This window comes from Capra hircus, chromosome 25, assembly GCF_001704415.2.
Source record: "Capra hircus breed San Clemente chromosome 25, ASM170441v1, whole genome shotgun sequence".
Taxonomy (NCBI): domain Eukaryota; kingdom Metazoa; phylum Chordata; class Mammalia; order Artiodactyla; family Bovidae; genus Capra; species Capra hircus.
In genome coordinates, this window is record NC_030832.1 from 19,029,047 (window position 1) to 19,046,817 (window position 17,771).

Consider the following 17,771-nt stretch of genomic DNA (forward strand, 5'->3'; position numbering starts at 1 on the left):
ACTTTCCAGTTTGTTGTGATCCACACAGTCAAAGGCTTTGCTGTAGTCAGTGAAGCAGAAGTAGATTTTTTTCCTAGAATTCCTTTGCCTTTTCTATTATCCAGTGAATGATGGCAATTTGATCTCTGATTTCTCTTCCTTTTCTAAATCCAGCTTGTACTTCTAGAAGTTCTCTGCTCACATAATGTTGAAGCCTGGCTTGAAGGATTTTGAGCATTACCTTGCAAGCATGTAACATCAGCATTATTGTATGGTAGTTTGAGCTTTCTTTGGCATTGCCTTTCTTTGGGATTGGAATGAAAACTGACCTTTTTTTCGTCCTGTGGCCACTGCTGAGTTTTTCAAATTTGCTGCCATATTGAGTGCAGAACTTAGCCTGCATCATCTTTTAGAATTTGAACTAGCTTTAGCTGTAATTCTAATCATCTCCACTAACTTTGTTGTAGTGATTCTTCCTAAGACCACTTGACTTCACATTTCAGGGTGTCTGACTCTTGGTGAGTGAGCACACCATTGTGGTTTTCCAGGTCATTGAGACCTTTTTTTTACATAGTTCTTCTGTGTATTCTTGCCAACTTTTCTCAAATCTCTTTTTCTCTTAGGCCCTTGCAATTTTATGTCCTTTATTGTGCCCATCTTTGCAAGAAATATTCCTTTGGCATCTCCAATTTTCTCAAAGAGACCTTTAGTCTTTCCTGTTCTGATGTTTTCCTTTATTTCTTTACATTGTTCTCTTAAGAAGGCTATCTTATTTCTCCTTGCTATTCTTTGCAATGCTGCATTCAGCTACATATATATATATATACATATTTTTTCTCCCTCTCCTTTCATTTTTCTTCTTTTCTCAGCTATTTTTAAGGCCTCCTCAGACAACCACTTTGCCTTCTTGAATTTCTTCTTTAGGGGGGATGGTTTTGATCACCACCTCATGTACAATTTTATGAACCTCCTTCCATAGTTCTTTAGGCACTCTATCTACCAGACCTAATCCCTTGAATGTATTTGTCATTTCCACTGTATAATCAATCATAAAGGATTTGATTTAGGTCATACCTGAATGGCCTAATGTTTTTCCCCTACTTTCTTCAAGTTAAGCCTGAATTTTGGCAGTAAAGAGCCCATGATTTGAGCCACATTCATCTCAAGATCTTGTTTTTGATGACTGTATAAATCTTCTCCATATTTGGATGCAAAGAATATAATCAATATGATTTCAGTTTTGACCATCTCATGACGTCTATGTGCAGAGTCGTCTCTTGTGTTTTTGGAAGACAGTGTTTGCAATGACCAGTGTGTTATCTCAGAAAACTCTGTTAGCCTTTGCCCTGCTTAATTTTGTACTCTAAGGCCGAACTTGCCTGTTACCCCAGGTATCTCTTTATTTCTTACTTTGTATTCCAGTCCCCTGTGAGGGAAAGGACATCTTTTTTTCTTGTTAGTTCTAGAACATCTTGTTGGTCTTACTAGAACTGTTTAACTTCAGCTTCTTCGGCTTTATTGGTTGGGACATAAACTTGGATTACTGTAAGGTTGAAAAGTTTGTCTTGGAAACTAACCAAGATCATTCTGTCCTTTCTGAGATTGCACCCCTCTTTTGTTAACTGTGAGAGCTACTCCCTTTCTTCCAAGGGATTCTTGCCCACAATTAGATATAATGATTATCTGAATTAAATTCATTGATTACTGTCCATTCTTTTTTCACTGATTTCCTAAAATGTTGATGTTCACTCTTGCCATCTCTTCCTTGACCACATCTGATTTACCTTGATTCATGGACCTAACATTCCAGGTTCCTGTGCAATATTCTTGTTTATAGCATCAGACTTACTTTCACCACTAGACACATCCACAAGTAAGAGTCATTTCCACTGTGGCCCAGCTTCTTCATTCTTTCTGGAGCCATTTCTCCACTCTTCCTCAGTAGTGTATTGGGCACCTACCAACTTGTGGGAATCATCTTCCAGTATCATTTCTTTTTGCCTTTTCATACTGTTCATGGGATTTTCAAGGCAATGAAACTGGAGTAGTTTGCCATTCCCTTCTTCAGGGGATCATGTTTTGTCAGAACTCTCCACTGTGACCCATCTGTCTTGGGTGGCCATGCACAGCATGGCTCATAGCTTCATTGTACCCAAGGCTGTGATCCACGTGATCATTTTGGTTAGCAGTGATTGTGGTTTTTACTTCCTATGAAAATTCTTCAGTCAGTTAAGTTACTTGTATGTGTGTGATTGTGTATGGGTGGTTTTGGGAGAATGTATTTCCAAATTTCATACAGATTCACTTGTGAATGAGAAATATAATTGAAAATGTAGTTTTATTCTACAACTTAAGGTTAGTTTCTGAAATATCATAGTTCCCACAGAAATAAGTGTCATTTCTCTTCACCTTTTTTCCTTTAAATCACTAGATTTCAAAACACAATAGAAAATTCTCCTGTCCCAGTTTGCCTTAATATACAGTTATTGTAATGGTTAAACATTATTCAAAATAACATATACAGTTTATAATACATAATAATTTTGTGTACCCCAGATATTCACGAGGACATCTGTGATGGCAATATTTGAGTAATAATGTTCTAAATTTTATAATACTATGACAGGATTATGGTATTTATGGTAATGATAGAAAGATAGGAATAATCATTAGACATTTTGCATTTGTATGATGCTTGTTTTTCTCTGTACAGTTCGCGGCTTTCCTTCAGAAGAAGATTTTGAAAAGCATATTAAATATGAAAATCACTCTGCTCTTGTGCTGGCTGCTATCATATTTGATCATGACTTCAAAAACAGTAATGACAGATTGCCACTTAAGGTGAGAAAGTTTTATCTAAAGACTTTATATTTCAAAGCTTCAGGGTTTTAATGAAATGAAGGTAATATCATGATTTTATACACAGCAAAAGTTATAACTTGCTCAAGATAATAACTGCTGTATATAAGAGCAAACTGCTGTATATAAGAGCAGGAATTTGAATCCTTTAATAGTTCCAACTTATTTTAATACCTGTGCTTTTAGTCATCACATTATGCTGATAAGAATAAAATTGTACCTTAGGGTCTTGTGGCATCCCTGGTAGCTCAGTTAGTAAAGAATCCGCCTGCAATGCAGGAGACCCCTGTTTGATCCCTGAGTCTGGAAGATCTGCTGGAGAAGGGATAGGCTACCCACTCCACTATTCTTGGGCTTTTGATGGCTCAGCTGGTAAAGAATCTGCCTGCAATGCAGGAGACCTGGGTTCTATCCCTGGGTTGGGAAGATCCCCTGGAGGAGGACATGGCAACTCACTCCAGTATTCTGGCCTGGAGAATTCCATGGACTGTATAGTCCATGGGGTCGCAAATAGTCGGACACGACTGAGTGACGCTTACCCACTCTTAAGGTCTTGTATTCAGAAAAATGAAGTAATAGGAACTTTAGTAAGGATATTTATTTTGCCAATCAACCTGGCCAGGTAGATGTTTCCAGGCCTGCAAATTGTGGTTAAGAAAATAATAATATAGATACATAAAAAAGATGGGCAGTAATATCTGTTACCTGTTTATATATCTCTAGAATTTCAGACAATACATACCTATATATGATATTTAAACTTTTTAATGTGTTGATTTTGAGTGTAATTCCCATTCTGACTTTGCATGTGAAGTCAAGTTTATAATAAAGTTGTTACTATGTGAACATTAAACAAATACAAAAGCAGCCCAGCTCATGTCTGGAAATTTTTTGGCTGTGGCAGCTTTAATTACTGGGATTGTGAGCTTTAGAAGGAGTTTCTCTGCCTTCTTGTTAGGACAATTGCCTGCTAAATACCTCTTTTTTTTGCACTTGGTGTCATGCTTTAATATATTGTTGCTACATATCCAAAGAGGTAATTGCTTTAACTTTGAGAATTCTTGATTCTCTCTCTGGTGGCCATGGAAGCTTCTGTAACACCACTAATAGCTAATTTGCATGTCCTTTATATATTTTAAGTTTGATCTTTAAAATAAAGCCAGATATGTATACACTAGCAAGGGCTTTCCACTGGCTCAGAGGTGAAGAATCTGCCTGCAATGCAGTAGTCACAGGAGTTGCAGGTTCGATCCCTGGGTGGGGAAGATCCCTTGCAGGAGGACATGACAACCCACTCCAGTATTCTTACCTGGAGAATTCCATGGACAGAGGAGTCTGGTGGACTACAGTTCATTGGGCCACAAAGAGTCAGACACAACTGAAGCTACTTAGAATGCATGCATACACTGGCAGATTCCAACAGGAAAGGCTTCTTTCTTTTGAATAAATTACTTAATTTCTCTTCTAAGTCTCTGGAAAATCCCATGGACGGAGGAGCCTGGTAGGCTGCAGTCCATGGGGTCGCTAGGAGTTGGGCACGACTGAGCGACATAACTTTTACTTTTCACTTTCATGCATTGGAGAAGGAAATGGCAACCCACTCGTGTTCTTGCCTGGAGAATCCTGCCATCTCTGGGGTCACAGATTCGGACACGACTGAGGTGACTTAGCAGCAGCAGCAGCAGCAGCAACAGTTTTTAGGCTTTAGCCAGGTTGCATCAGAATTAGGACACCTGCAGCCACTGAAGAAGACTCTCATAACGTTGCTCAAGGTGGAGTGTTTTGAACTTGGTAACTTGGTGTGTCTCTTTACCAGAGAGAGATGTTCTATGTAGGGTTGACACAAATGATCAAGCTATAGTATCTGTGCATAGAGCCAGATCCAGCATTTAAGAGGCAAGTATTTGCCAGGAGAAGGGAAGAAACTCACTTTATTCTTTTCATATATGTCTACTTTGTGCTAATTACTGCCTGAAAAAAAAAATGCTTGTTCTTATATAACTTTATTGGTATATGTGGACCCCTTGGCCCAAATATCAAGTAACTTTGGTACAGTTGCAAACTTCATTTTTGTTGTTGATTCTCTGTGTCTACCATTTGAAATGTATTCCTGAAACTTTTTTCCCCAGGTTATTTTCCCAGATACCTGTTCTCTTTTTCTACACTTTACCAAACAAAATTTCTTATCTCTGCTTTCTGACTTCATGGATAATGTAGACCTACTATACTTTCCTTCTTTCCTCAACCTGTGGCTCTTATGTAGCTGAACTTTATATGTTAGCTGAATTTCCCAGGCAAGACTTAATCTATCCACATGGACACCCCAACAATTCATTAAGAACACAAAAAAGATCAGGTTGCTCTGCTATGTTAAAGACATCAGGGGTGCTCCATTGACTACAGAAGTTTCTTTGCACAGGATACAAGGCCATCAGTGACCTGTTTCTGAATACCCTTCCAGCCCCATTTTTGTCTCTTCTTTCTTTGAAATTTATGTTGTAGCAATACTGAACCAGTAGCAGTTCTTTGCATGTACTATGTTGTCTCTTGCTCCTCTGCCTTTGGTCACATTATCCTCTTTTGGGGAGGAAATGTGTTCTCTAGAGGTCCCTCATTTTCTTTGGATAGTTGTCATTCATTCTAGGAAACTCTTGTTGTAAGTGCAAAGTGTCCTCTTCCCTCCTCTGTGCTCCTTTAACACTTTTTGAGTTCTCTGAGATCAAGGATTGTGTACTAAGATATTTAAGCATGCTGTAGCTAGTTAAAACTCTGTTTATAAATGACTGAATTATGTGAATTTTTACTTAGACATAGTGCAGGTGCCTGTTCCTTCTCACTTTCTCTGTTCTGCTTCCTTGATCATTGGTGACAGAAATCTTTCATCTTGTTAAGCTACTCAGATTCTACCATAATTTACACTTTTAGCTTACTTATCTCTTCAGACGCAGTGATAATTATTTTTTCATTTAATACTTAAAATAGGCAACATTCAACATTTAAATGTTATCATTCCTTCTCTTCTTCATCTGGGTTTTTCCTTATGTGTCATTCATTATTTTGAAGAGGGAGTTATATTTTTGCCCTACCATATTTGGCTAACATGATGGGAAATGAAATAATAGAACTTTCTGAATTTTCACCAGTTGTTGCTGCTGTTTAGTCGCTAAGTGGTGACCGACTTTTTAATACCCCATGGACTATAGCCCACAAGGTTCCTCTGTCTATGGGATTTCCCAGGCAAGAATAACTGGAGTGAGTTGCAATTTCCTTCTCCAGGGGATCTTCCAACCCAGGGATCATACCCACATTTCCTACATTAGCAGGTGAATTCTTTACCACTGAGCTACCAGGGAAGACACCAGAGAAGTTGTTGTTTAATCACTGAGTCATGTCCAACTCTTTGTGACCCCATGGACTGTAGCCTGCCAGACTTCTCTGTCTGTGGGATTTCCCAGACAAGAATACTGAAGTGGGTTGTCATTTCTTTCTCCCACCAGGGAAGTAGGCAGGTCAGTTCTCCGTGTAGAAAATTCATTCATAATGATCAAAGAAGGTACCACTACTGTGTCTTTGAAACTCAAAGGCAAAATGCCATGGAGATAAAAGAGGAAACATGTAAATTTAGTCCATTTTAAATTATGACTGTGATTATAGGATGTGAGTCCTGCTACTTGTTCCCTGTTGACAATGATACTGTCGTTTCTCCTCATTTGGAACTCTGAACTGCTCACTTGTCCTCAAAACACAACTTTTAACTTTGTATTTTATGTACCTTTCATGGCTAGTATTTGCTTTTTGATTTTTATTGGCTTAAAATATTTGTTTTCTATTATTGTTCATTCTAGGTAAAATATCGTCTGCGTTACCATTCTGAAAAAAATACTCCATGGTTTACAGAACTTCTCTTTCCAGTAAATCCCTCTGTAGGACCCAGGAACCCTACCTCTGCAGAAGGGGGAAGTCCTGGTGAGCATATCCTTAAGCACACTTAATTATTATTTTGGTTGTCCAATCTGACAGTCATTTAACATTTTTTTCAGCATGTGAGACATGTGTTTGTTTGTGAATTGTGACAGTAAGTTTTTTAAATTTAGTTTTGATGGTAAAACAAGCATATAGAAAACTTTATATGTTTGGAAAACTCAACAGTGGCCATAGGACTGGAAAAGCTCAGTTTTCATTCCAATCCCAAAGAAAGGCAATGCCAAAGAATGCTCAAACTCCTGCACTCAATTGCTCTCATGTCACACGCTAGTAAAATAATGCTGAAAATTCTCCAAGCCAGGCTTCAACAGTACGTGAACCATGAAATTCCAGAAGTTCAAGCTGGATTTAGAAAAGGTAGAGAAACCAGAGATCAAATTGCCAACATCTGTTGGATCATTGAAAAAGCAAGAGAGTTCCAGAAAAACATCTACTTTATTGACTATGCCAAAGCCTTTGACTGTGTGGATCACAACAAACTCTGGAAAATTCTTAAAGAGATGAGAATACCAGACCACTTTACCTGCCTCTTGAAAAGCCTGTATGCAAGTCAGGAAGCAACAGCTAGAACTGGACATGGAACAACAAACTGGTTCCAAATTGGGAAAGGAGTACATCAAGGCTGTATATTGGCACTGTGCTTATTTAACTTATATGCAGAGTACATCATGAGAAACATTGGGCTGGAAGAAGCACAAGCTGGAATCAAGATTGCTGGGAGAAATATCAATAACCTCAGATATGCAGATGGCACAACCCTTATGGTAGAAAGTGAAGAACTAAAGAGCCTCTTGATGAAAGTGAAAGAGGAGAGTGGAAAAAGTTGGCTTAAAACTCAATATTCAGAAAACTAAGATCATAACATCCAGTCCCATCACTTCATGACAAACAGATGGGGAAACAGTGGAAACAGTGTCAGACTTAATTTTTTGGGGGCTCCAAAATCACTGCAGATGGTGACTGCAGCCATGAAATTAAAAGATGCTTACTCCTTGGAAGAAAAGCTATGATCAACCTAGACAGCATATTAAAAAGCAGAGACATTACTTTGCCAACAAAGGTTTGTCTAGTTAAAGCTATGGTTTTTCCAGTAGTCATGTATGGATGTGAGAGTTGGACTATAAAGAAAGCTGAGCATCAAAGTATTGATGCTTTTGAACTGTGGTGCTGGAGAAGACTCTTGAGAGTCGCTTGGACTGCAGAGATCAAACCAGTTCATCGTAAAGGAAATCAGTCCTGAATATGCATTGGAAGGATTGATGCTGAAGCTTAAGCTCCAATACTTTGGCTACCTGATGGGAAAAACTGACTCATTTGAAATGACCCTTATGCTGGGAAAGATTGAAGGGGGGAAGCGAAGGGGAGGACAGAGGATGAGATGTTTGGATGGCATCACTGACTCAATGGACATGAGTTTGAGTGAACTCTGGGAGTTGGTGATGGACAGGAAGGCCTGGCGTGCTGCAGCCCATGGGGTCGCAAAGAGTCTGACATGACTGAGCGACTGAACTGAACTGAACTGATACACTTGGAAAGTATCTTTGTATTACCTTCGATCATTTCCTGAACTTTTATCAATGTATATCCATGCATTTATTTAGTCTGTTTTGGTAAATGTTGGCTCTGCTGACATAGACACGTCTTCATTTATTAAAACTATTTGCATGTTTATGGTTCCTGTATTATTTGGGGCAGTTATTTTGATGAATGAAGTTTCATTATGCAATGGTAGTTTTAAATTTTTTTTAAGTTACATAGGTTAACTTTAAGGATAAAAAACAATAGAAAGTGAAAGTGAAGCCACTCAATTGTGTCCGACTCTTTGTGACCTCATGGACTGTAGCCTACCAGGCTCCTCAGTCCATGGAGTTTTCCAGGCACAAGTACTGGAGTGGGTTGCCATTTCCTTCTCCAGGAGATCTTCCCAACCCAGGGATTGAACCTGGGTTTCCCGCACTACAGGCAGATGCTTTACCGTCTGAGCCATCAGTGAAGCACCCCCCCCCACCCCACAAAGAAACAAACAATAGAGGACTTGAATTAACTAACAATCCTGAGAATTTGTCTTTACTAAATTATTCAGCAGAAGACAAAAGCTATGTGTAGTTTACCATTATCAAGAACATGATGATATATCAGTATGACAGACTACTGTGTAGTGATGAAAAATAATCATTATCAAACCTGATAAATACAGAACCATATGGATAGAATTATGAAAATGTATAATGGTCTGTATAAAAACTAGAATGGCTGTCTGAAAATAAAGAAAGTTAGAGTGGTGGGATTGTGTAGTGTCTTATCATTTTTATCAAAAACATTGAGTATTTCTCTAATCAAAAGTGGCCTTTTTTAAAAATTAGTGTGCTGCATCCTAAGTGTAGTTCTGAGAGTGAGTAAGTTAATTGAAAAGTACATGATCTTAGTGGAAAAATAGTAGTTTAAAACCAAAAAGAAGCTTTGGTCCCATAAAAACATTTAAATATATGCTATTCCTCAAGGGAGGCTTTCCTTAAAAAACCTACTACATGTGTACCCCAATGTTCATTGCAGCACTGTTTATAATAGCCAGGACATGGAAACAACCTAGATGTCCATCAGCAGATGAATGGATAAGAAAGCTGTGGTACATATACTCAATGGAGTATTACTCAGCCATTAAAAAAATACATTTGAATCAGTTCTAATGAGGTGGATGAAACTGGAGCCAATTATACAGAGTGAAGCAAGCCAGAAAGAAAAACACCAATACAGTATACTAACACATATATATGGAATTTAGAAAGATGGTAATGATAACCCTGTATGCGAGACAGCAAAAGAGACACAGATGTATAGAACAGACTTTTGGACTCTGAGGGAGAGGGAGAGGGTGGGATGATTTTGGAGAACAGCATTGAAACATGTATACTATCAGGTAAGAAACGAATCGCCAGTCTATGTTTGATACAGGATACAGGATGCTTGGGGCTGGTGCATGGGGATGATCCAGAGAGATGATATGGGGTGGAAGGTGGGAGGGGGTTCAGGATGGGGAATTCATGTACACCCGTGGCGGATTCATGTCAATGTATGGCAAAACCAATACAGTATTGTAAAGTAAAATAAAGTAAAAATAAAGATTAAAAACCAAAACTACTATAAAGAAAGAAAAATTAGACAGATTTCACCTATTGAATGGTACTGTGTAGCAAATTAATATTAAAAACTGATATGAAGAGATATTCTCCTTGTAAGTGACATTATAGTATAGTGACTGGGAGTCAAGTATTTTGATGTTTCTTTCTCAGACTATGTTAGTCAGTACCTTTATGAGCTTAACCACTCTGGACAAAGTTTCTAAAGGTGAAAAATGAGTATTTGGAGTAAGTGACCTTTTAAATCCCCATCAACAGTAAAAATCTATGGTATTAATTATTAGGATCTGGACCAGTTAAATCAGTTGTGGTAGAAGAGATGATCAGAATTAGTTCAGTGAAATTTGAAAGTGATATTTACAAAAATTGTAATAAGAATATTTAAATATGAATCATTTTCTTAAGTGCACAACAAAGGTATATTATTGTGTAGCAGATCTCCAGAACTATTTAATATTGCAAAAATAAAACCCTGCACCAATTAAGCAACCTTCTTCCAGCCTTGGAGACCACCATTCTATTTTCTGTTTCTATGAGTTTGACTACTCTAGATACTTCATTTAAGTGGAATCATGCATTGATTGTATTTTTGTGCATAATGTCATCAAGATTTATCCATCTTGTAGCATATAACAAGGAGAAGGCAATGGCACCCCACTCTAGTACGCTTTTTTCTTTTTTACACTTATTTATTTATTTATTTTTAATTTTAAAATCTTTAATTCTTACATCTTTTTTTTCTGATTATTTTATTTTATTTTTTTTCTTTCTTTTTATTTTTTAAATTTTAAAATCTTTAATTCTTACATGCGTTCCCAAACATGAACCCCCCTCCCACCTCCCTCCCCACAACATCTCTCTGGGTCATCCCCATGCACCAGCCCCAAGCATGCTGCAACCTGCGTCAGACATAGACTGGTGATTCAATTCTTACATGATAGTATACATGTTAGAATGCCATTCTCCCAAATCATCCCACCCTCTCCCTCTCCCTCTCAGTCCAAAAGTCCGTTATACACATCTGTGTCCTTTTTCCTGTCTTGCATACAGGGTCGTCATTGCCATCTTCCTAAATTCCATATATATGTGTTAGTATACTGTATTGGTGTTTTTCTTTCTGGCTTACTTCACTCTGTATAATTGGCTCCAGTTTCATCCATCTGATCAGAACTGATTCAAAGGAATTCTTTTTAATGGCTGAGTAATACTCCATTGTGTATATGTACCACTGCTTTCTTATCCATTCATCTGCTGATGGACATCTAGGTTGTTTCCATGTCCTGGCTATTATAAATAGTGCTGCGATGAACATTGGGGTACATGTGTCTCTTTCAATTCTGGTTTCCTCGGTGTGTATGCCCAGCAGCGGGATTGCTGGGTCATAAGGCACTTCTATTTGCAATTTTTTAAGGACTCTCCACACTGTTCTCCATAGTGGCTGTACTAGTTTGCATTCCCACCAACAGTGTAGGAGGGTTCCCTTTTCTCCACACCCTCTCCAGCATTTATTGCTTGCAGATTTTTGGATCGCAGCCATTCTGACTGGTGTGAAGTGGTACCTCATTGTGGTTTTGATTTGCATTTCTCTAATAATGAGTGATGTTGAGCATCTTTTCATGTGTTTGTTAGCCATCCGTATGTCTTCTTTGGAGAAATGTCTATTTAGTTCTTTAGCCCATTTTTTGATTGGGTCGTTTATTTTTCTGGAATTGAGCTGCATAAGTTGCTTGTATATTTTTGAGATGAGTTGTTTGTCAGTTGCTTCATTTGCTATTATTTTCTCCCATTCAGAAGGCTGTCTTTTCACCTTGCTTATATTTTCCTTTGTTGTGCAGAAGCTTTTAATTTTAATTAGATCCCATTTGTTTATTTTTGCTTTTATTTCCAGAATTCTGGGAGGTGGATCATAGAGGATCCTGCTGTGATTTATGTCAGAGAGTGTTTTGCCTAAGTTCTCCTCTAGGAGTTTTATAGTTTCTGATCTTACATTTAGATCTTTAATCCATTTTGAGTTTATTTTTGTGTGCGGTGTTAGAAAGTGATCTAGTTTCATTCTTTTACAAGTGGTTGACCAGTTTTCCCAGCACCACTTGTTAAAGAGATTGTCTTTACTCCATTGTCTATTCTTGCCTCCTTTGTCAAAGATAAGGTGTCCATAGGTGTGTGGATTTATCTCTGGGCTTTCTATTTTGTTCCATTGATCTATATGTCTGTCTTTGTGCCAGTACCATACTGTCCTGATGACTGTGGCTTTGTAGTAGAGCCTGAAGTCAGGCAAGTTGATTCCTCCAGTTCCATTCTTCTTTCTCAAGACTGCTTTGGCTATTCGAGGTTTTTTGTATTTCCATACAAATCTTGAAATTATTTTTTCTAGTTCTGTGAAAAATATCGCTGGTAGCTTGATAGGGATTGCATTGAATTTGTAAATTGCTTTGGGTAGTATACTCATTTTCACTATATTGATTCTTCCGATCCATGAACATGGTATATTTCTCCGTCTATTAGTGTCCTCTTTGATTTCTTTCATCAGTGTTTTATAGTTTTCTATATATAGGTCTTTAGTTTCTTTAGGTAGATATATTCCTAAGTATTTTATTCTTTTCGTTGCAATGGTGAATGGAATTGTTTCCTTAGTTTCTTTTTCTACTTTCTCATTGTTCGTGTGTAGGAATGCAGGGATTTCTGTGTGTTGATTTTATATCCTGCAACTTTACTATATTCATTGATTAGCTCTAGTAATTTTCTGGTGGAGTCTTTAGGGTTTTCCATGTAGAGGATCTTGTCATCTGCAAACAGTGACAGTTTTACTTCTTCTTTTCCAATCTGGATTCCTTTTATTTCTTTTTCTGCTCTGATTGCTGTGGCCAAAACTTCCAGAACTATGTTGAATAGTAGCGGTGAAAGTGGGCACCCTTGTCTTGTTCCTGACTTTAGGGGAAATGCTTTCAGTTTTTCACCGTTGAGGATAATGTTTGCTGTGGGTTTGTCATATATAGCTTTTATTATGTTGAGGTATGTTCCTTCTATTCCTGCTTTCTGGAGAGTTTTTATCATAAATGGATGTTGAATTTTGTCAAAGGCCTTCTCTGCATCTATTGAGATAATCATATGGTTTTTATTTTTCAACTTGTTAATGTGGTGAATTACATTGATTGATTTGCGGATATTGAAGAATCCTTGCATCCCTGGAATAAAGCCCACTTGGTCATGGTGTATGATCTTTTCAATGTGTTGTTGGATTCTGATTGCTAGAATTTTGTTCAGGATTTTTGCATCTATGTTCATCAGTGATATTGGCCTGTAGTTTTCTTTTTTTGTAGTATCTTTGTCAGGTTTTGGTATTAAGGTGATGGTGGCCTCATAGAATGAGTTTGGAAGTTTACCTTCCTCTGCAATTTTCTGGAAGAGTTTGAGTAGGATAGGTGTTAGCTCTTCTCAAAATTTTTGGTAGAATTCAGCTGTGAAGCCATCTGGACCTGGGCTTTTGTTTGCTGGAAGATTTCTGATTATGGTTTCAATTTCCATGCTTGTGATGGGTCTGTTAAGATTTTCTATTTCTTCCTGGTTCAGTTTTGGAAAATTGTACTTTTCTAAGAATTTGTCCATTTCTTCCACGTTGTCCATTTTATTGGCATACAACTGCTGATAGTAGTCTCTTATGATCCTTTGTATTTCTGTGTTGTCTGTTGTGATCTCTCCATTTTCATTTCTAATTTTATTGATTTGATTTTTCTCTCTTCGCTTCTTGATGAGTCTGGCTAATGTTTTGTCAATTTTATTTATCCTTTCAAAGAACCAGCTTTTGGCTTTGTTGATTTTTGCTATGGTCTCTTTTGTTTCTTTTGCATTTACTTCTGCCCTAATTTTTAAGATTTCTTTCCTTCTACTAACTCTGGGGTTCTCCAATTCTTCCTTTTCTAGTTGCTTTAGGTGTAGAGTTAGGTTATTTATTTGACTTTTTTCTTGTTTCTTGAGGTATGCCTGTATTGCTATGAACTTTCCTCTGAGCACTACTTTTATAGTGTCCCACAGGTTTTGGGTTGTTGTGTTTTCATTTTCATTCGTTTCTATGCATATTTTGATTTCGTTTTTGATTTCTTCTGTGATTTGTAGGTTATTCAGAAGCGTGTTGTTCAGCCTCCATATGTTGGAATTTTAATAGTTTTTCTCCTGTAATTGAGATCTAATCTTAATGCATTATGGTCAGAAAAGATGCTTGGAATGATTTCGATTTTTTTGAACTTATCAAGCTTAGATTTATGGCCCAGGATGTGATCTATCCTGGAGAAGGTTCCATGTGCACTTGAAAAAAAGGTGAAATTCATTGTTTTGGGGTGAAATGTCCTATAGATATCAATTAGGTCTAACTGGTCTATTGTATCATTTAAAGTTTGTGTTTCTTTGTTAATTTTCTGTTTAGTTGAGCTGTCCATAGGTGTGAGTGGGGTATTAAAGTCTCCCACTATTATTGTGTTATTGTTGATTTCCCCTTTCATACTTGTTAGCATTTGTCTTACATATTGCGGTGCTCCTATATTGGGTGCATATATATTTATAATTGTTATATCTTCTTGGATTGATCCTTTGATCATTATGTAGTGGCCTTCTTTGTCTCTTTTCACAGCCTTTGTTTTAAAGTCTATTTTATCGGATATGAGTATTGCCAGTCCTGCTTTCTTTTGGCCTCTATTTGCGTGGTATATCATTTTCCAGCCCTTCACTTTCAGTCTGTATGTGTCCCTTGTTTTGAGGTGGGTCTCTTGTAAGCAGCATATAGAGAGGTCTTGCTTTTGTATCCCTTTGGCCAGTCTTTGCCTTTTGGTTGGGGCGTTCAACCCATTTACGTTTAAGGTAATTATTGATAAGTATGATCCCGTTACCATTTACTTTATTGTTTTGGGTTCGGGTTTATACACCCTTTTTGTGTTTTCTGTCTAGAGAATATCTTTTAGAATTTGTTGGAGAGCTGGTTTGGTGGTGCTGAATTCTCTCAGCTTTTGCTTGTCTGTAAAGCTTTTGATTTCTCCTTCGTATTTGAATGAGATCCTTTCTGGGTACAGTAATCTGGGCTGTAGGTTATTTTCTTTCATCACTTTAAGTATGTCTTGCCATTCCCTCCTGGCCTGAAGAGTTTCTATTGAAAGATCAGCTGTTATCCTTATGGGAATCCCCTTGTGTGTTATTTGTTGTTTTTCCCTTGCTGCTTTTAATATTTGTTCTTTGTGTTTGATCTTTGTTAATTTGATTAATATGTGTCTTGGGGTGTTTCGCCTTGGGCTTATCCTATTTGGAACTCTCTGTGTTTCTTGGACTTGGGTGATTATTTCCTTCCCCCATTTTAGGGAAGTTTTCAACTATTATCTCCTCAAGGATTTTCTCATGATCTTTCTTTTTGTCTTCTTCTTCTGGGACTCCTATAATTCGAATGTTAGAGAGTTTCATATTGTCCTGGGGTCTCTGAGATTGTCCTCGTTTCTTTTAATTCGTTTTTCTTTTTTCCTCTCGGATTCATTTATTTCTACCATTCTATCTTCTATTTCACTAATCCTATCTTCTGCCTCCATTATTCTACTATTTGTTGCCTCCAGAGTGTTTCTGATCTCATTTATTGCGTTATTCATTATATTTTGACTCTTTTTTATTTCTTCTAGGTCCTTGTTAAACCTTTCTTGCATCTTCTCAATCCTTGTCTCTAGGCTATTTATCTGTGATTCCATTTTGATTTCAAGATTTTGGATCATTTTCACTATCAATATTCGGAATTCCTTCTCAGGTAGATTCCCTACCTCTTCCTCTTTTGTTTGGTTTGGTGGGCAACTCTCCTGTTCCTTTACCTGCTGAGTACTCCTCTGTCTCTTCATCTTGGTTATATTGCTGCGTTTGGGGTGGCCTTTTTATATCCTGGTAATTTGTGGAGTTCTCTTTATTATGGAGCTTCCTCACTGTGGGTGGGGTTGTATCAGTGGCTTGTCAAGGTTTCCTGGTTAGGGAGGCTTGTGTTGGAGTTCTGGTGGGTGGAGCTGGGTTTCTTCTCTCTGGAGTGCAGTGGAGTGACCAGTTATGAGACATCAAAGGTTTTGGAATAATTTTGAACTGCCTGTATATTGAAGCTCAAGGGTGTGTTCCTGTGTTGCTGGAGAATTTGCATGGTATGTCTTGTTTTGGAACTTGTTGGCCCTTGGGTGGAGCTTGGTTTCAGTGAAGGTATGAAGGCATTTGATGAGCTCCTATTGCTCAATGTTCCCTGAATTCAAGAGTTCTCTAATGTTTTCAGGCTTTGGATTTAAGCCTCCTGCTTCTGGTTTTCAGTTTTATTTTACAGTAGCCTCTAGACTTCTCCATCTATACAGCACCGATGATAAAACATCTAGGTTAAAGATGAAAAGTTTCTCCACATTGAGGGACACTCAGAGAGGTTCACTGAGTTACAAGGAGAAGAGAAGATGGAGGGGGTAGTTAGAGGTAACTGGAATGAGATGCGGTGAGATCAAAAGAGGAGAAAGCAAGCTAGCCAGTAGTCACTTCCTTATGTGCGCTCTATAGTCTGGACCGCTCAGAGGTATTTACGGAGTTATACAGGGAAGAGGAGAGGGAGGAAGTAGACAGAGGTGGCCAGGAGGATAAGAGAGAGGAATGAGAAGGAGAGAGACAAATCCTGCCAGTAACCGGTTCCTTAGGTGTTCTCCAACGTCTGGAACACACAGAGATTCACAGAGTTGGATAGAGAAGAGATGGGGGAGAAAAGAGACAGAGGCCACCTGGTGGAGAAAAAGGAGAGTCCAAAGGAGGAGAGAGTGGTCAAGCCAGTAATCTCACTCTCAGGTAAACTTGGGTAGTGAGATTTCGGTTTTTAAATGTACAAAATTGACAACAAATACCTAAGAGCAAAGATTAAAAATCTAGAGTAGAGGTTGGATTTTCAAAAATACAATATTAAAGAAAAGAAGCAGAAGGAAAAAGGAAGAAAGAAAAAAAAAGAGAAAAAAAAAAAAAGAATTCTTAAAAAAAAAAAAAACACCACCAACTACCATCCAAAGACTATATATGGTGTTTGCCTTAAAAAAAAAAGTCTTTTTTATTAATAGTAATAGTAGGTTATAGAAATAAAAATTAAAGGAGAAACAGAAGACTTAACAATTTTTAAAAAGTTAGAAAAAAAAGAAAAAAAAAGAATGATTTTAAAAATAGTGAAAATATATCTGGCCCTTCTCTGATATTGTGGGGGCGTGTGGGATCACTTCCAAGGCGGTACCCTCTGTTTAACTTCTTCTGTTTGCTGGTTTTTTAGGCTCACTAGTTCAGTCACGCTGTGGGGAGGAGGGATGCTGCAAACAAAATGCACTGTCGTGTGCACACAGTGTCTCAGCCCCGCTTGACCTGTCCCTTCTCGTGGCACACAAACTGCTCCGGCTCTACGATGCTCAGCCGGGAACCATCTGGGGCCGGCCCTAGGCTGCGTGCACTTCCCCCGGTCCAAGCCGCTCAGGTTCGGCGCTCAGGCAGCCCTCAGAGGCACAGATTCGGCTGGGACTGCGCTTTGTGCCCTTCCCAGGTCCGAGTAGCTCAGGAGTTTGGCGAGCGCGATCGCCGCGACTTGTCACCTTTTCTGCCACTGCTGCTCAGCTTTCTGGGTGGACCGCTGGCGCCCCCCGTGAGGCAGATGGTGACCGTCCAGCACCCCCAGAAGTCTTAGCAAAGAAGCCTGCTTGCAGTTAGGTAAGTAAAGTCTCTCTGGGTCTCCAATTACCCCTTTCCAGTCCTTACAGCTCTGGCTGCCTGTCACCGGCGGGGGATGGTCTGCAGCTAGCTTAT

The 17,771-nt window shown here is 38.4% G+C and overlaps 1 protein-coding gene across 1 annotated transcript in view; it reads left to right on the top strand.

The window, feature by feature from the left end:
* LOC102180560 (ATP-binding cassette sub-family A member 3-like) overlaps nucleotides 1–17,771 on the top strand; it is a 268,750-nt gene that overhangs the window by 26,606 nt on the left and 224,373 nt on the right. The window contains exons 3-4 of the mRNA XM_018039865.1: nucleotides 2,693–2,820; nucleotides 6,684–6,804. Of these exons, the coding sequence (XP_017895354.1) occupies nucleotides 2,693–2,820; nucleotides 6,684–6,804 (249 nt within the window). The remainder of the gene's footprint in view (nucleotides 1–2,692; nucleotides 2,821–6,683; nucleotides 6,805–17,771) is intronic.